The sequence below is a fragment of the Atractosteus spatula genome, chromosome 27 (assembly GCF_055471065.1).
Source record: "Atractosteus spatula isolate fAtrSpa1 chromosome 27, fAtrSpa1.hap1, whole genome shotgun sequence".
NCBI classification, from domain to species: domain Eukaryota; kingdom Metazoa; phylum Chordata; class Actinopteri; order Semionotiformes; family Lepisosteidae; genus Atractosteus; species Atractosteus spatula.
This window is the reverse complement of record NC_142732.1, coordinates 10,958,464-10,977,593: the sequence shown is the minus strand read 5'-3', so window position 1 is coordinate 10,977,593 and position 19,130 is coordinate 10,958,464. Positions and strand designations below refer to the sequence as shown.

The following is a 19,130-nucleotide window of genomic DNA, read 5'->3' as shown; positions in this document are numbered from 1 at the left end:
TAAGAATGTTTCTTTGCACTTGTTTTAAGTTATTTAAGTGATGTCTAGTGTGACTGGGATTGTCTGATGGGAGGCTGGGAAGCCAGTGCCCTTTCAGTGAGGTCCATTGTACACAAACATCTCCCGTAGCGCGGAGTCACGTCCACACAGACGAAGAACGGGTGATCCTGAAGGCAGCCAAGTCGGATAACTGCGCTCTGTGGAGCAGGGAAAGTTGTTCTGTACACACCCTGACCCATCAGCTCAATGTGACCATCGCAGGTCATAACTGAGGCAGATCACGATACAGAGCATACAGGGTGCTGCTTTCTGCACCCGTCCAGGGCCGTCAGTCCTGTTTGCACCTGCACTCTACTTCAATGCTCCAGCTTGCTGCCCAGCTCCCTAAGCGGCCCCAGCTGTGGTCAGCGTTTCCAAATCCAGCCATTTTCTAATGCTCTTCCCCAGTGTTGGACTGAATTGACCAGCCGTTCACATCGAGCATGAAAGGAGCCAAACCCCAGTCTTTCCTTTTACTCACTCTGTCGGCTCGGCCTCACTAACGCAGGGCGGTTACTGGAACGCATCGGCTGCAATGACCACCCTTTGGCCAAGAGGCGATCTGGGAGGAGTCTCTCAGGGGCCCTGGGGTCCACCCGCAGGCAGCTGCTGCAGTGTTCACAGATTCTTACGGGAGGAGCCGTTCTGATGTTGTCAGCGCAGTCCGGCCGGGGGGGGTGCTGGTGACAAGACTGCTGCATCACGCGGCGTGGCTCTGGCAGATTAAGAGACCCCCCAAATCGGTGCTGAAGAGGGGTGAAGGAAAACTGCAAAAGCCTTCCATCCCTCTCCACAGCTCTGCAGGTGCACCCCCCCCCCCAGATCAATAAAGGACCAATTTCAGATTTCTCATTATTCTGGCAGCGGTCTGCCCTAGAAATCTGCCGCCAGCCACGCGCTGCTCTCACCAGCCCCAGGAGCCGAGTGACAGGAGATATGAATACATTAATAAACACCATTTATCATGGCCCGGCAGACAAAGACACAGCAGCTGATCCATTATCACTCAGGGCTTTAATCTCTCAGTGCGTAACAATATGTACAGCGATACAAACATCCGCACGTCGCCTGCCACCCGGCAGGGATGGATTGTCTCATTAACTCCCGAGCCGGCAGCCTGGTGATCGAGAAGGTGCGGCAAAATTCAATAAGAATAATTGCAACAACAGATGCAATTTCGTAACAATGCACCTGATGGATGCATAGGCGTGCTTTTCCGAAAGGAACACTTCAAAAGAAAAAGCCACATGGCTATAAAAATGGAGCTTTCTGCCAAACAGAGACCACAAAATCCTACTGCGGCTCTAAGAGCCACAGCTCTTGACCACACCGAAACACTTCTTCCAACAGCTGGCTTTTTTTTTTGTCCTGGTCGAAATAGGGGATGTTTCTGATGCACTGCAGCCAGCTGCTCTTTCTCTCACTCACGTGGGGGGTTAGAGGGTTACAGACACCCCACTACCTGCTCCTGTTGGTAACTTAACAGCCTTGCTTGTGACATTACTGCACAGCCAAGAGCCTGCAGGAGTGTGCCAGAAGCAAGGAAAATAAACTCGTTTATTAATAAATGAAAACAAATTTGCAGACAATTTTGCACACACACACAAAAAAAAATTGAAACCAGCAAGAAATGACAGCCCTCTTTCCAGTCGTGAGCGTCGCGGCTCCTCAGCACCTTCCCTCCACTGACGGCATGTCTGCGTCTCCCGAGGAACGGGTGAGCTGCGGGCATCGTGGGGCGACTCAGCCCTCACCTGCCGCCCGCCATCCGTCCTGCAGGGGGCGACGGATCTTCCGGCTGATTCAGCAGGAAGGCAGGGGAGGGCAGGGGTGGTGGATAATACCAGCACTGTTGAGCACAAGGCACAGCCAAGTCACCGTGGCCAACCCAGGAGTAACCATGCCCAACGCAACCACCTGCCCTCTGATACCATGCTGCTTTTTAGTGACTAATAAAAATAGAGCTGCTGTTTCTCAGTCTTTAATCCTAACATTGACCCTAGACGTACTGGAACAGCCTGGAGTTTGGTTTGTAATCCAGGTCAGGAAGAGCTCATCTTCCTGCAGCACTTCCTGCGCTGCGCCATCTTCAGGCTAGAGCACAACCTCCTTCCACGCAGGAATTACGTCTGTCAACTGAACCCCCTCTGCACAGGGGGGGAGCTGGTCTTACCCTTCAGCTCCCCCCCGGCGGGAGCCGCGCTCAGTCCTCCTCCTTCTCGATGTAGGCCTTGGCGCCCGAGCGCGCTATCTGCCGGGCCAGGTACCTCTCCCGTGCGGACATCACCGTCTCCTCGCTGCTGCGCTTGGTGAACTTGCTCCCGCTGGCCGCTGCTGGCTGCTGGGGCTCGGCCCTGGGCTCCTCTGTGGCCCCCCCTGCTGGCCTCGCCGGGGAGGGACTACGGCTGCCCTTCTCTGCGCCCGCTCTCTGCCGTGGGCTGGGCTCTCTCCTGTCTTTTCTCCCGTGCCTGTCCTCCCGGGCTCTCCTCTCGCGCCCGTCTCGCCCTCTGCTCTCCTCCTCCTCTCCATGCCGCGCTCTGTCTCTCCTGTCTTCCTTTTCCTCCTTCCTGCTGCCGCCACTGCGCCGGTCCTCCCTCTCCCTCTCCCTGTCGCCATGGTGCCTCTTCTCCCGGTGTCTCCCTCTCTCCCTGTCCCTGTGCTTCTTGCTTTCTGCCTCCTTCTCCTCCTCACTCTCCGAGGACAGCGACCGCTGCCGGTACTGTCGCTTGGAGCGCGCAGTCTCGGGCTTGCTGACCTCCGAACTTTTGCCAGCGTCCCTCCCTCCACCGCCGTCGCCGTCCTCGCTGTGGACGTCGAAGTCGCTGTCCCGGTCGCGCTCGTCGGCCGGCTGGGCCTGCCGGTCCTTCGCTACAGGGGGCTCGCACTGCGGCGTCCTGCAGAGACAGAAGGACACGCAGACAGGGAGGGTCAGCCGTGGGTGTTGCAGGGCAGAGGCCTGTACATCAGCCTGGAGTGGCTGACCGCTGTGTCCTGCTGTGCCCTGCTGTGTCCAGCCCACCTCTGGCTGCTCCTGTCCGGGACGCTCTCCTCGCCCACCGTCTGGTTCAGCAGGTGTCTGTAGAAGCCGCTCAGGTCCTTCTGCTTCTTCACATCCAGGGCAGCTGCCAACACACACAACACAGGGGCTGCTTTTCACAACTCGGCCTGGAGCTGCTCCTGACGCCAGCCCAGCGTGCTGCTCCTGCTCTCCTCAGGCCCTCTCTCGGATCACACATCCCCGTTTCTGGCTTCCCTGACCACCCTCCCTGTGCTCTCCACCCCCCGTCTCCCTCTCCAGCTTCCCTCTGTCCTGCGCTCTCCCCTCATCAATGTCCCCTCTAAGGTTAAGGCCCCTCTAAGGCCTGTGTGTGCATAAATTTCAAGTTGTGCCATTTTTTTCCCCAGTGACAAAAACTTGTGCGCACTAAATTGAGTGTATATAAAACTGTAAAGCTGAAATTTTTGGTTAATATAGTCAATATAGAAGCATGGAGATCCAACAGACCGGGACAGCGATTCCACGAGCCCAGTCATGGAGACTGAGTGTGGAGCCAGCATGAGCAGGGAGGAACGAGACCACGAGAGCACAGATATCGATGATCGAGTAGCGATAATAATGCACACAGCCAAGTTGGGCCTCTCTCAGCCAGTCTCATGTGGTCAATCTAGCATTTTTCAATTGAGGACCGTGTTTGTTTTATTATTATCATACAGTTTTGGGGAATTTAATTTTTGGCGTGCGGTTCAGTTTCCTATGTGCGCGCACGCACACAGCTCAGAAGGCACACCGCCGCTCACCCTCCAGCGCGGCCTCCCTGCGCTCCTTCTCCTCCTCCTGCTGTCTCTCCAGCAGCTTCTGGCGGTAAGCGGAGGTGACGAAGGCCTCCTTATCGCTGAACTGCTCCCCCTCCGCCTCCCTCTCCTTCTGGATCTTGCGCTCCTCCCGGCGCTCCTGCTCCTTCTTCCGCTCCTCCACGGCCTGCAGGAGGCTGGCGATGTACTTGGGCTGCAGCGGGACACAGGGAGGGAGGGAGGGGAGAGGGATGAAGACTCTGCACAGGGCGCTCAGGGAGGGAGGGAGGGGAGAGGGATGAAGACTCTGCACAGGGCGCTCAGGGAGGGAGGGAGGGGAGAGGGATGAAGACTCTGCACAGGGCGCTCAGGGAGGGAGGGGAGAGGGACGAAGACTCTGCACAGGGCGCTCAGGGAGGGAGGGAGGGGAGAGGGATGAAGACTCTGCACAGGGCGCTCAGGGAGGAAGGGAGGGGAGAGGGATGAAGACTCTGCACAGGGTGCTCAGGGAGGGAGGGAGGGGAGAGGGATGAAGACTCTGCACAGGGCGCTCAGGGAGGAAGGGAGGGGAGAGGGATGAAGACTCTGCACAGGGCGCTCAGGGAGGGAGGGAGGGGAGAGGGACGAAGACTCTGCACAGGGCGCTCAGGGAGGGAGGGGAGAGGGATGAAGACTCTGCACAGGGCGCTCAGGGAGGAAGGGAGGGGAGAGGGATGAAGCCCCTGCACAGGGTGCTCAGGGAGGGAGGGAGGGGAGAGGGATGAAGCCTCTGAACAGGGCGCTCAGGGAGGGAGGGGAGAGGGATGAAGACTCTGCACAGGGCGCTCAGGGAGGGAGGGGAGAGGGATGAAGACTCTGCACAGGGCGCTCAGGGACGGAGGGAGGGGAGAGGGATGAAGACTCTGCACAGGGCGCTCAGGGAGGGAGGGGAGAGGGATGAAGCCTCTGCACAGGGCGCTCAGGGAGGGAGGGGAGAGGGACGAAGACTCTGCACAGGGCGCTCAGGGAGGGAGGGGAGAGGGATGAAGACTCTGCACAGGGCGCTCAGGGACGGAGGGAGGGGAGAGGGATGAAGACTCTGCACAGGGTGCTCAGGGAGGGAGGGGAGAGGGATGAAGACTCTGCACAAGGCGCTCAGGGAGGGAGGGGAGAGGGATGAAGACTCTGCACAGGGCGCTCAGGGAGGGAGGGGAGAGGGATGAAGCCCCTGCACAGGGTGCTCAGGGAGGGAGGGAGGGGAGAGGGATGAAGACTCTGCACAGGGCGCTCAGGGAGGGAGGGGAGAGGGATGAAGCCCCTGCACAGGGCGCTCAGGGAGGGAGGGAGGGGAGAGGGATGAAGACTCTGCACAGGGCGCTCAGGGAGGGAGGGGAGAGGGATGAAGCCCCTGCACAGGGTGCTCAGGGAGGGAGGGAGGGGAGAGGGACGAAGCCTCTGCACAAGGCGCTCAGGGAGGGAGGGGAGAGGGATGAAGACTCTGCACAGGGCGCTCAGGGACGGAGGGAGGGGAGAGGGATGAAGACTCTGCACAGGGCGCTCAGGGAGGAAGGGAGGGGAGAGGGATGAAGCCCCTGCACAGGGTGCTCAGGGAGGGAGGGAGGGGAGAGGGACGAAGACTCTGCACAGGGCGCTCAGGGAGGGAGGGAGGGGAGAGGGATGAAGGCCCTGCACAGGGCGCTCAGGGAGGGAGGGAGGGGAGAGGGATGAAGACTCTGCACAGGGCGCTCAGGGAGGGAGGGGAGAGGGATGAAGACTCTGCACAGGGCGCTCAGGGAGGGAGGGAGGGGAGAGGGATGAAGCCTCTGCACAGGGCGCTCAGGGAGGGAGGGGAGAGGGATGAAGGCCCTGCACAGGGCGCTCAGGGAGGGAGGGAGGGGAGAGGGATGAAGCCTCTGCACAGGGCGCTCAGGGAGGGAGGGGAGAGGGACGAAGACTCTGCACAGGGCGCTCAGGGAGGGAGGGAGGGGAGAGGGATGAAGGCCCTGCACAGGGCGCTCAGGGAGGGAGGGAGGGGAGAGGGATGAAGGCCCTGCACAGGGCGCTCAGGGAGGGAGGGAGGGGAGAGGGATGAAGACTCTGCACAGGGCGCTCAGGGAGGGAGGGGAGAGGGATGAAGCCCCTGCACAGGGTGCTCAGGGAGGGAGGGAGGGGAGAGGGACGAAGACTCTGCACAGGGCGCTCAGGGAGGGAGGGAGGGGAGAGGGACGAAGCCTCTGCACAAGGCGCTCAGGGAGGGAGGGGAGAGGGATGAAGACTCTGCACAGGGCGCTCAGGGACGGAGGGAGGGGAGAGGGATGAAGACTCTGCACAGGGCGCTCAGGGAGGAAGGGAGGGGAGAGGGATGAAGCCCCTGCACAGGGTGCTCAGGGAGGGAGGGAGGGGAGAGGGACGAAGACTCTGCACAGGGCGCTCAGGGAGGGAGGGAGGGGAGAGGGATGAAGGCCCTGCACAGGGCGCTCAGGGAGGGAGGGAGGGGAGAGGGATGAAGACTCTGCACAGGGCGCTCAGGGAGGGAGGGGAGAGGGATGAAGACTCTGCACAGGGCGCTCAGGGAGGGAGGGAGGGGAGAGGGATGAAGCCTCTGCACAGGGCGCTCAGGGAGGGAGGGGAGAGGGATGAAGGCCCTGCACAGGGCGCTCAGGGAGGGAGGGAGGGGAGAGGGATGAAGCCTCTGCACAGGGCGCTCAGGGAGGGAGGGGAGAGGGACGAAGACTCTGCACAGGGCGCTCAGGGAGGGAGGGAGGGGAGAGGGATGAAGGCCCTGCACAGGGCGCTCAGGGAGGGAGGGAGGGGAGAGGGATGAAGCCTCTGCACAGGGCGCTCAGGGAGGGAGGGGAGAGGGACGAAGACTCTGCACAGGGTGCTCAGGGAGGGAGGGAGGGGAGAGGGATGAAGGCCCTGCACAGGGCGCTCAGGGAGGGAGGGAGGGGAGAGGGATGAAGGCCCTGCACAGGGCGCTCAGGGAGGGAGGGGAGAGGGATGAAGGCCCTGCACAGGGCGCTCAGGGAGGAAGGGAGGGGAGAGGGATGAAGACTCTGCACAGGGCACTCATGGAGGGAGGGAGGGGAGAGGGATGAAGACTCTGCACAGGGCGCTCAGGGAGGGAGGGAGGGAGGGGAGAGGGATGAAGACTCTGCACAGGGCGCTCAGGGAGGGAGGGAGGGGAGAGGGATGAAGACTCTGCACAGGGCGCTCAGGGAGGGAGGGAGGGGAGAGGGACGAAGACTCTGCAAAGGGTGCTCAGGGAGGGAGGGAGGGGAGAGGGACGAAGACTCTGCACAGGGCGCTCAGGGAGGGAGGGAGGGAGGGGAGAGGGACGAAGACTCTGCACAGGGTGCTCAGGGAGGGAGGGGAGAGGGATGAAGCCCCTGCACAGGGCGCTCAGGGAGGGAGGGGAGAGGGATGAAGCCTCTGCACAGGGCGCTCAGGGAGGGAGGGGAGAGGGACGAAGCCTCTGCACAGGGCGCTCAGGGAGGGAGGGGAGAGGGACGAAGCCTCTGCACAGGGCGCTCAGGGAGGGAGGGGAGAGGGATGAAGACTCTGCACAGGGCGCTCAGGGACGGAGGGAGGGGAGAGGGATGAAGACTCTGCACAGGGCGCTCAGGGAGGGAGGGGAGAGGGATGAAGCCTCTGCACAGGGCGCTCAGGGAGGGAGGGAGGGGAGAGGGATGAAGACCCTGCACAGGGCGCTCAGGGAGGGAGGGAGGGGAGAGGGACGAAGACTCTGCAAAGGGTGCTCAGGGAGGGAGGGAGGGGAGAGGGACGAAGACTCTGCACAGGGCGCTCAGGGAGGGAGGGAGGGAGGGGAGAGGGATGAAGACTCTGCACAGGGCGCTCAGGGAGGGAGGGAGGGGAGAGGGACGAAGACTCTGCACAGGGTGCTCAGGGAGGGAGGGGAGAGGGATGAAGCCCCTGCACAGGGCGCTCAGGGAGGGAGGGGAGAGGGATGAAGCCTCTGCACAGGGCGCTCAGGGAGGGAGGGGAGAGGGACGAAGCCTCTGCACAGGGCGCTCAGGGAGGGAGGGGAGAGGGATGAAGACTCTGCACAGGGCGCTCAGGGACGGAGGGAGGGGAGAGGGATGAAGACTCTGCACAGGGCGCTCAGGGAGGGAGGGGAGAGGGATGAAGCCTCTGCACAGGGCGCTCAGGGAGGGAGGGGAGAGGGACGAAGACTCTGCACAGGGTGCTCAGGGAGGGAGGGAGGGGAGAGGGACGAAGACTCTGCAAAGGGTGCTCAGGGAGGGAGGGAGGGGAGAGGGACGAAGACTCTGCACAGGGCGCTCAGGGAGGGAGGGAGGGAGGGGAGAGGGATGAAGACTCTGCACAGGGCGCTCAGGGAGGGAGGGAGGGGAGAGGGACGAAGACTCTGCACAGGGTGCTCAGGGAGGGAGGGGAGAGGGATGAAGCCCCTGCACAGGGCGCTCAGGGAGGGAGGGGAGAGGGATGAAGCCTCTGCACAGGGCGCTCAGGGAGGGAGGGAGGGGAGAGGGATGAAGACCCTGCACAGGGCGCTCAGGGAGGGAGGGAGGGGAGAGGGACGAAGACTCTGCAAAGGGTGCTCAGGGAGGGAGGGAGGGGAGAGGGACGAAGACTCTGCACAGGGCGCTCAGGGAGGGAGGGAGGGAGGGGAGAGGGATGAAGACTCTGCACAGGGCGCTCAGGGAGGGAGGGAGGGGAGAGGGACGAAGACTCTGCACAGGGTGCTCAGGGAGGGAGGGGAGAGGGATGAAGCCCCTGCACAGGGCGCTCAGGGAGGGAGGGGAGAGGGATGAAGCCTCTGCACAGGGCGCTCAGGGAGGGAGGGGAGAGGGACGAAGCCTCTGCACAGGGCGCTCAGGGAGGGAGGGGAGAGGGATGAAGACTCTGCACAGGGCGCTCAGGGACGGAGGGAGGGGAGAGGGATGAAGACTCTGCACAGGGCGCTCAGGGAGGGAGGGGAGAGGGATGAAGCCTCTGCACAGGGCGCTCAGGGAGGGAGGGGAGAGGGACGAAGACTCTGCACAGGGTGCTCAGGGAGGGAGGGAGGGGAGAGGGATGAAGACTCTGCACAGGGTGCTCAGGGAGGGAGGGGAGAGGGATGAAGCCCCTGCACAGGGCGCTCAGGGAGGGAGGGGAGAGGGATGAAGCCTCTGCACAGGGCGCTCAGGGAGGGAGGGGAGAGGGACGAAGCCTCTGCACAGGGCGCTCAGGGAGGGAGGGGAGAGGGACGAAGACTCTGCACAGGGCGGTCAGGGAGGAAGGGAGGGGAGAGGGATGAAGCCTCTGCACAGGGCGCTCAGGGAGGGAGGGGAGAGGGACGAAGACTCTGCACAGGGCGCTCAGGGACGGAGGGAGGGGAGAGGGATGAAGACTCTGCACAGGGCGCTCAGGGAGGGAGGGGAGAGGGACGAAGACTCTGCACAGGGCGGTCAGGGAGGAAGGGAGGGGAGAGGGATGAAGCCTCTGCACAGGGCGCTCAGGGAGGGAGGGGAGAGGGATGAAGACTCTGCACAGGGCGCTCAGGGACGGAGGGAGGGGAGAGGGATGAAGACTCTGCACAGGGCGCTCAGGGAGGGAGGGGAGAGGGACGAAGACTCTGCACAGGGTGCTCAGAGAGGGAGGGAGGGGAGAGGGATGAAGACTCTGCACAGGGCGCTCAGGGAGGGAGGGGAGAGGGACGAAGACTCTGCACAGGGCGCTCAGGGAGGGAGGGGAGAGGGATGAAGACTCTGCACAGGGCGCTCAGGGAGGGAGGGGAGAGGGACGAAGACTCTGCACAGGGCGGTCAGGGAGGAAGGGAGGGGAGAGGGATGAAGCCTCTGCACAGGGCGCTCAGGGAGGAAGGGAGGGGAGAGGGATGAAGCCTCTGCACAGGGCGCTCAGGGAGGAAGGGAGGGGAGAGGGATGAAGCCTCTGCACAGGGCGCTCAGGGAGGGAGGGGAGACAAGAACAGTAGAAGAGCAAGCTGGAAAGCCAGTGACAAGGATGGAGAAGTGCACACGGAGAGAGAGAGCCAGCACCTCGGTGTTCCTCACCTTCCTGTCAGTCCCGGCCAGCAGCCTGGAGCTGCTCTCTTCCTTCTTCTTCTGGATGTCATCATACACACTGTCATACTCGTACACAGTGGCATCCTGCTCCAGCGCCTTCTGCATCTCCAGCTGCGTCTGACGCCACAGAGACAGAGACAGGTCAGACCGCTGCCTCTCCACTCTAACACTCCCGGACAGAGAGCGAGGGGTCGGCCCCGCCTCTCCGCTGCGGGACAGAGAGCGAGGGGTCGGCCCCGCCTCTCCGCTGCGGGACAGAGAGCGAGGGGTCGGCCCCGCCTCTCCGCTGCGGGACAGAGAGCGAGGGGTCGGCCCCGCCTCTCCGCTCACAGACAAGAGAGCGAGGGGTCGGCCCCGCCTCTCCGCTGAGGGACAGAGAGCGAGGGGTCGGCCCCGCCTTTCTACTCCACCAAACTAGACTGAAACCACCCTGTTTCTCAGCAGTACCTGCAACCCAGTTATGTGGGTTAAGTGAGACTCTCCATATTTATTGACAGGTATGTGGATATTGCAGAACCCTCACTGCTTGGGACAGGGTGCGGGAGAGAGGGGCTCACCTGTTTCATCACCCTCTTCTTGACACCTTCCTTCCGCAGACTCTCTCCCACCGGCGCCTGGAATGACACAGTACAGCTCAGAGCCAGGGCAGAGGAGCGGCGCTCGAGACTTGCCAGGCACAGAGAATATTTGCTCAGAGTAAGCTCTCTCTAGGCTGGGCACGTTCTGGTACATGTGGAGAAAAGTCCCACCGGATGACAAAATGTGTCACAATTGTTCTGCTTTCCATAATTCGTTCTGGTATACAAAGTCACAAAGAGGGCGCACAAAAGATGTTTCAATTTCAAAGTTTCAACCTGATGTCTTGGCATGAAGATCGTGTATAGTTATACCAACAGTCTTTGGTGTTACACCAGTACCTGTTCACCACTGTGGTGATGTCATCACACACCCCAGCTCCTGCGCGTCTTAAGATTACACAACGCAGGAGGCTCTTTTCTGGGCCATGCGGAGAAGCCTGTCTGGAGCAGAGCTTGGAAGCACCCTGATAAAAGGGGTCTGGAGTATAGATGCACATGTTGGGCTGATATGCTAACCAATGTGCATAAATCTATGCATTTCTTCCTAATATAACAACATCTTTCAGGAGGTCAACTTTACTGTGCCTAAAGCAATATTAATTTTTTTAATAGCCTAAATGAATTTTAGTATTTATTAGAAGCCACAGAACAGCGTGCTCAGCTCAATTGTCATCTGTCATCTGTCCTCTGTGTAAAGGGAGCCTGTTGCTTTGTGTACTTCTGCAGGCAGCCTGTCTGTTAGTCGAGCCCTCCTCACCCTGATAGGCGTACAGCTGTCTGCTCCATGGCCATCACAGTCAACTGCAAGCGAGATGACAGGCCTGTTTCATCACAGCCCGGTACCGTCAGTGTCTGAACCGAAGCAAAGCAAACAGGCTCCGCACAACAGCGGCTCCCCCTGGCATAGATACACAGAGAATCAAATTTCAGGCCCCTCACCATGCAAGACACCTGCACCGTGACAGCCAGCACCTAGCACAGCCACAGAAGAGATCAAGAGAAAGGAAGCCTGTCGTCACTCCTGAAAGGCCCTTTGCCTTGAACAGCTATATGTGCCAGCTCGTTAAAGAACATGTTTGCTTTGCTACATTAAATGTACTACCTGCATGTGGCTGATTAGGCTCGATAACTCTGTCCTAAAACAAGCGTGAAATGGGATGCTTGCCCATCTTAAAACCTGGTCTGCCTGTTTTCGAAAAACAATTAGAAGTCTGGCATAAGTAAGGAACACAAACTGTCAAGCTCAGAAGCAGCTCCTGAAATCATACCGTGACAAAAAGAGAAGCCTCCTGTTTCTAAACTAAGGGACACTCTGATTTCTGACTATGAACAGCATCTGGCATTGCAGACTTATTATCACAGACTTCTTTATAATAATGCTCCTTTTGTGCTATAACTTTACACACTAGGGGGTGCTACACAGCTCAGTGCCACCACTGCTGGTCCATGATGTCTTGGGGGGCAATGCAAGACAAGACACACAGCTGCTCACTGACTGTCTGTCAGAACGTACTGACAACAGTGATCTATCACAGCACTGACAACAGTGATCTAGCGCAGCACAGAGTAATTATACCCCAGGATACGCCAACTACTTTTATAGCACCATGTACTGGTAATTTGCAATTTTTGTATTTCTACATTTCTACAGCTGTTCCGGCACTGCAGTATCTCCCTCTCAGAGGATTCAGCCCTGGCGTGTGAGGCTCTGTGGTTCCTGCACAGTGAAAGCCCAGCCAGGTACAGGTTCCGGACAGAGCTCTGCTCTCTTGGAGGGCACCTGGCTGTGGGGAAACAGTCCCATCTGCCTCTCTGACAAGATGCCGGCTCCGTTCACACACCTCCCGCGGCTTATTGGGGGCAATTTCCTGCCGAGCCTGCAGCCCTGACTGATGGGCACTTCCTGTTGTGCCGCGTGTTGTGCATCCTGCCTGGGCTTATCATCGGGATCTATATTAAACGCCAGGCTCCAACGCTCTCTCTCTCCCCCTCCCTTTGTCTCTCTCCCTCCCGCTGTTTCTCCCAGTCTCCCTCTCTCCCACCTACTCCTTTCCTTTCTCTCGCTCCCTCTCAGCAAAGTTGTGTAATTAGTGCTACACTTCAGGAGTCCCCCTGTGTGTGTAAAGTGCTTTGAGATTCTTTGAGTTGGAAGGCGCTATATCAATGCAAACCATTATTATTACTCCTTCTCAGCGTGGATAAGAGATCTGTTTCTCTTTATTTTTCAGATTTTCCTGCTACTGACACTGCGGCTCAGGATCTGTGCTTGTGGCAGGAAGGTTGCCGTTTCAAATCTTGCGGCCGGCATAGGAATCCTACTCCGTTGGGCCCCTGAGCAAGGCCCTTCATCCCAACTGCTGCAGAGGCTGCTGTTTAAATGGCTGACCCTGACCCCAAGCTTCTCTCCCTGTCCGTGTGTCTCATGGAGAGCAAGCTGGGGTATGTGAAAAGACAAATTCCTAATGCAAGAAATTGTATAGGGCTAATAAAGTGATCTGATCTTATCACAAGGGCCCAAGGACTCTGCAGTCCCCAGTGTGTGCCGTGTCACTGCTCTACAGCTCAGTTACCAAACCTGCCAGATCTCAACAACCCTTGCAAAACCGTTTTTAAATAGTAAAACCAATTACAGGTCTGTAGAAGTACATCTAAAGGGGACCTATCTCTCGTCACATTTGAAACACTGGCTTCTTTCTCATTTCACGCACAGAAAGAAGAATGTCGTCAGGGCATGAGATTACAAACTGACTGAGATTAAAATGTTTAGACATGCACAGAAGCCTGAACACTGCACGGACGTCCTAAAGATTGCCAACTCTCCCAAATAACATTGTTTTCATAGTTTCCCACATTTCGCCAGAGATAAGCGCAGAACAGGAAGCTCTTAATGAATCTGGACTGACCCCTTCGGCCTGGGAGATAGAGCTGTGTGCTGTCAGAGCCCTGCATCTCTTCTCCGGCTCTTATCAGCAACAGCTGTCAGAGCCACGGGGATTATTAAAATAGCCCTGGGGCTCCAAGGTCTGCCTGCTCTCTGCAACTCACAAAGCACAGCAGGAGGCAGTCCAGTTCTGTGTCTTCTAGAGCAGAGAGGGTCTTAATTCTCAACATTAACAGGGTGCTAAAGAGGTTAACCTGTTCACCCCAAAGGCTGGATCACAGAAAGTCGACTACAGTGAAGAGTAAACTGGTCGACAGACAAGACAGCTCCCAGCAATGCACTTTCCACAACAGCTGTCTGAATAGGCCAGCAGCCTACATATGCATCCTGTGCAGAGCTGCAGCATATGGTAACTCTTCAAGCAACTCCGCGAGTAAGCTGATCAGGGACACCAGAAGAGGCCGACTTTCATCGAACACTGCGATCCCCCACCTGTGACTTCTCCAACCCCCTCCATGACAGGCTTTTGCTCTAACCAGTCCCTTAAGTGACTAGTTAAATGAGCACACAGTGGTTTAGGAGCTGGCTGTACCAGCGCCCTGCAGTGGAGCGGGCTGGAGGGGGTACGCCCCTGATCCGGGAAAGAACAGCAAAACACAAAGCGAAGGACACAAGAGGAAATTCCCTGGGAGTGCCGCTCAGAACAGGAGGCACTTTCTACCCAAAGGGAACAAGCCAACACCCACAGGTGGACACCCATGCACTGGCTTCCTATAAGGAATGACGGGATGAGATTCCCGGATCAATAAGCTCCAAGTCGAACGCCCCCCCCCCTCCCCCGTTAGCGATCTCGCTCACGTTCTCATTCCCGAAAAGAGGCAGAGTCCCCTCTCTCTCTCTCTCTCTCTCCGAAGGGGACCGATTCTGCAATTCCGCGCTCACTGCCTGCAGATGCTGTGCCGATAGTAGTGGGGCGAGCAGGAAATGAATCCCCTTTCTAACTGCACTGTACTTATCAGAAGAATGTGTGTGTTTTTTAGTTATCGCCCAACTAATGAAGTAATTTTGTGCAGTGAGAGAAGATCTTATCAGGAACCCCCCTCACTCCCTTTCCTGAGCTAGCCCTCCCCCAATCAGCCTGTTCAGGATTAATATTGCTCCACGTCTTGATGGGAACGCGGCTCCTATCTTTTTTCATTAAAGTCTGGGCAGAGAGAGAGAGACAGACACAGTCACCTCAGATAGCCTCGGTGTGCTTTCTGGGGAGCCCTGGCAGACAGCTCCTAATATTTCTGGGCATCACTACCTGGGACAGGTGGAAACACCCAGCACTGGAATAGAAGCAAGATCCAGGAAATGATCACTGCCCCCCCGATGTTGTAAGAGAGTAAGAGAAGGTTTCTAGAGGAGTTTTAACTGAGCTAAACCCATCATTTGCTCTGAGTAGACTGTAGAACTTGAATGAATGAATCATGAATGCATGGGCTCACAAAACCCAACTCCTTTCACCTGAATGGTACAGGTATCAGGTCCTGTGCTCTTCTGTATCCGTAAGCCATTCATCAGGAACATGACTGAAAAGCCATTTGCTGAATTCAGCAGGACTCGGATACTACATAATACGTTTCACTGTTAAAATCGAGTCCAGTATTCAAAAAGCACAGCACTTCAGACGGGACTCTGGCGCCATCTGTCCATTTCAGAGTGGTACTACATGGAAACAAATCCCTTGCTAGGTACGATCACAAAATTACACGGCCGTTCCCGGAAGACAAAAAAATCCTTCACAGAAACTTTTCTGCTGTTTAATGATGATGAGGATTTTTTTTTCCAAAATCAGTCCTACAACGAAACTGCATTCTGTAATCATCTGGAAATGATATCAGTAGTTCAGGCGGGTAGGTGCGTCAGCATGCGTAGGCTGCAAAGGAACAAGTAAAGGTTTATTCCAGGCTGAAAAGAGAAGAAAGGTAACAACGTTTCGGCTGTGCAGCCTTCTTCGGTGTGACCTTGTCCACCTTGTGTTAAGTGTCCACAAGTCAAGATCCCATCACTGGACAGAGTGCTTTAAGAACCACGATTCCAACTGGCATTCAAAAGATGTGCACAGGATGGGTCAGTTAGGTGAGAGTTGATAAATTCAAGCGCCTTTTGTACCACGTGAAACACAGCAGCCACACTGAGCTCTTTCCTGCTGCCTGCGAAGATCCCCATCACCTACCCACCTGTCCGCCGACCGAACCTCCTACCGCTCTGCACCCACACGCAGAAAACCCGTCTTGCTGCCCGCGATCGGCCCCGTCAGATTGCTGTCGGGTTTAGACAGATCGGCTGCACTGCAACAACACACTCACCTCGTCGTCCGAGTCGTCCCCGAACACCGAGGGGCGCTGCAGCATCGCCGATCTGGACGGAGCTTTCTTGGGCAGGATCAGGCCGTACCTGCGGGCAGGATCGAGTGGGTTTTACCCGCGGAGAGTCGTGGAAGGCGACAGCACGGCCCACATTAAACATGTTCATGTCAAGTTAATATATTCTAGAGTTCCTTCATTGCTCCTAACACTCTCAGAAAGCCCTGATAGGTTAGTTACATTAGGTATGGATTCAAGCACATAACCTGAAGAGTTCGCTAGTACTGACGTTTCGCATGAAACCGATATTATTAAGAAGCTGAAAGATAAAGTTCAAGTGTTTGGATATAACACCATACTAAATTCTGGGTGACAGCTCAAAACTCACATCAAAGTATTGGTTTTACTGCTCGGATTTAAACACCGCTCCGATTGCTACTCACTGTTTTGTAGGAGCCGCCATCTTCCTTCAGCGAAAATGACTAACCGTTCCAGCAGATTTAACACTTTTATAACCTTTGGCAAGAAACCAAAAATAGAAAGAAAAATTTCTACGTGATAATTAAGGAGTGAAGCAACCCATTTATATTTTAATGTTACATTAGCATGAAGGGATTTATAAATGAATCACAATGCCCCCCTTCCCGTCGCAAAAGCACCGAAAGTGCATCAGCGAATTATAAAATATTTTTAGCCCGGTGTTGACAAACGCAGCGAATCCCAGTACCGTAAGTTAAACGTTTTTGCAAATAAATTCAAGTAGAAAAGTTTACAAACAAAAGCGACGCACTTGCGGGAGATTTAATTCTATTTGTTGGTGTGTTTGTGTTGATGACGGAATAGAAACTGTTGAGTTTATTGTTGAGTTTAAGCTACACTCGGTGGTTTTCAGAAGTCCGGACTGGCTGGCGTTGCGGGAAGCGGGATCTGTAAATCCTCAGATTCAGATAGGTTTAGCTCAACGTCCCGGAGCCTGGCCCTCCTAACTGAATACTGGGATATGTGACTAGAAGAACACAATTTATTATGTTAACTTTGTCTAGAGCCGCACTGTTTACGATACTGTGTGCAACTGTGATCACCAGCCAGCAGCTGTATCAGCCTGCAACTCACAACTGGCAGCCCGCTGAAGCTCTCCAGGTGTGAGCACGGTCAGTACCTGGATGGGAGACCTCCTGGGAAAAAACAAGGTTGCTGCTGGAAGAGGTGTCAGTGGGGCCAGCAGGGGGCACTCACCCTGCAGTTTGTGTGGGTCCTAATGCCCCACTATAGTGACGGGGACACTATACTGTAAAAAGGCGCTGTCCTTCAGATGAGATGTAAAAAGGTTTAATGACTCTCTGTGGTCATTAAACATCCAAGGGTGTTTCTCAAAAAAGAGTAGGGGTGTAACCTCGGTGTTCTGGCCAAATTTCCCCCTGGCCTTTACCAATCATGGCCTCCTAATAATCCCCATCTCTGAACTGGCTTCATCACTCTGCCCTCCTCCCCACTGAGAGCTGGTGTGTGGGGAGTGTACTGGCGCATCATCCAGGTGGGGCTGCACACTGGTGGAGGTGGAGGGGATCCCCATTACCTGTAAAGCGCTTTGAGTGGAGTGTCCAGAAAAGTGCTATATAAGCACTTTTGGTAGGTAGGTCCCTTTTCAGGCCATCAAAGCCCATGGGGAATGGGGGACAAGGGCCACCATTTTTCTTTGACCATCCGACACTGGAGGTGGAGGTGATGTGGTCAGCATCACACTCCGGCCGGCCTATCACCCCCAGAAGGATTAACCCCCAGTACTCACTTGGAAAGCAGGCTGAGTGGACCTGGGAGTCATCTGGAAGGAATCAGAGCAAGCTCCATCGCTTGCCCCTACCTGGGATTGAACCTGGGATCTTCCGGACAGGAGCTAGACACCCTTGCCGTCTGAGCTACCACGGCTTGTTATTGCCACAATACAAAAACTTATTGGTGCTCTAGAATTAGTCTTGGGAAAAGCAAAAAAAAAACCTCATTCCTGGGATCATGAGTGTACTACACTGAGAGGATAAATCTTTATCTGTTCAGTCTTGAGCAATGAAGACTGGGTGATCCCAATTAATCCCGAGATTAATCCCGAGAAATGGCCAGATGAGCTCATTAAATCATTTAGTCCAACGAGAAAGACGCGCATGTGTTAATGTCCTTGTGTTCTCACGTCCGCGCTTGTATTTCCTCACGTTAGGGGCTACAGGATCTTACTGTACATTAGCCATATGCAGAGCATTTCAACATTTGCACAGATGTTTGGATTTGAGGCTGATCTTTCTGATAAACACACACTGCTCTTCTGCTGCTCCAGGCCCCTGTGTGTTAGAGGCTGCAGCTGTCAGACACCCCCTCCTCCCTCCAGGAGACAGCATGGACTGGGGCCTGAGGACCGGAGACGTACTGGGGCAGCAGGACACAGGTGGGCAAAGAAGTGGGGCAGTACAGCTCTGAGGTCTTGGCAGAGGATCCAACATAATGTTGTTACTGTTCTGCTGTCCTTTGTGCCTTCCAATATGAAATTGCCAAGTATCAATTAACATCGTAAGAGGGAGCAGAACTGTGCATGTCTTCCACTAAAACGTGCACAATCAGACCTGCCTGCTGCTTCACTGTCACACCTGCCTGCTGCTTCACTGTCGCAGACCTGTCTGCTGTTTCAGTGTCACAGACCTGTCTGCTGCTCCACTGTTACAGACCTGTCTGCTGTTTCAGTGTCACAGACCTGTCTGCTGTTTCAGTGTCACAGGCCTGTCTGCTGCTCCACTGTCACAGACCTGTCTGCTGCTCCACTGTCACATCTGTCTGCTGCTCCACTGTCACAGACCTGTCTGCTGTTCCACTGTCACAGACCTGCCTGCTGTGTCCTCAGAGTGACAGCAGCTCAGTTAACATCAAATTCAGGAGTCATGTGCTCTGGGCAGGACGTTAAGGATACCCTGGCCAGTTCCACCCTCCCCCCTCAATGCAAGTGGAAATCCCTGTCAGAACGGACAAATTTCATAGCCCGGGCTGTAGCAGGTAGTGTCTGGACTACAGGACTCAGCCTGTGATCCAGACGAATGCTGCAAACCTGACTTGAATAAGTTCAAGTGTCACACCTGCATGCTCGTGGACAGCTGCACTTTGGCGATGATCCTGGAGTCACTGGTCCTGTCTGTGTGTCCTCTAGGCCTGACTGTCGGCATCATCCTGGCCCTGCTGCTTCTCGCTGTTGCCATGGCAGCCATTGTATACACACCACCAGGAGCATGCAGGAGGCGGGGCAGCGGGGGTGAGGAACTTTCCCTAACAGCCAATAGGATCACATAAGAGAGGACACACCCGGGGGAGATTAAGAACTTTATTACCCACAGTTCTTCTGAGGCACTGCCCTCTGACTTAAAAGCATTGGTAATGGTTTCCACCAGAGTCCTAATATTCAAATAATTTCATGTCATAGTTATATATC

At 56.2% G+C, this 19,130-nt stretch overlaps 1 protein-coding gene and 1 long non-coding RNA gene across 2 annotated transcripts; one reads left to right on the top strand and one right to left on the bottom strand.

Annotated features, from left to right (window-relative positions):
• Positions 1-1,034: 1,034 nt before the first annotated feature.
• nsrp1 (nuclear speckle splicing regulatory protein 1) lies at positions 1,035-16,151 on the bottom strand. The gene is made up of 7 exons (XM_088906687.1): positions 16,111-16,151; positions 15,671-15,758; positions 10,415-10,471; positions 9,846-9,974; positions 3,838-4,045; positions 3,059-3,161; positions 1,035-2,933 (listed from the first exon to the last, which is right to left on the bottom strand). The coding sequence occupies exons 1-7, from the start codon at positions 16,128-16,130 to the stop codon at positions 2,243-2,245; spliced, it is 1,296 nt and encodes a 431-aa protein (XP_088762813.1). The 5' UTR covers positions 16,131-16,151; the 3' UTR covers positions 1,035-2,242.
• A 209-nt stretch (positions 16,152-16,360) lies between these two features.
• LOC148814415 (uncharacterized) lies at positions 16,361-18,987 on the top strand. Its single transcript, XR_016086122.1, has 3 exons — positions 16,361-16,395; positions 17,994-18,101; positions 18,852-18,987. It is a non-coding gene; the product is annotated as an uncharacterized LOC148814415 (long non-coding RNA).
• The last annotated feature ends 143 nt before the right edge of the window (positions 18,988-19,130 follow it).

Excerpts from the sequence above, each read along its gene's own strand:
- nsrp1 (XM_088906687.1), bottom strand. The coding sequence starts at position 16,130 with ATGGCGGCTCCTACAAAACA. Across the intron at positions 4,046-9,845 it reads TGGCCGGGACTGACAGGAAG|CCCAAGTACATCGCCAGCCT; the intron begins GTGAGGAACACC and ends GTCCCGCTGCAG. Across the intron at positions 2,934-3,058 it reads CCGGACAGGAGCAGCCAGAG|GACGCCGCAGTGCGAGCCCC; the intron begins GTGGGCTGGACA and ends CTGTCTCTGCAG.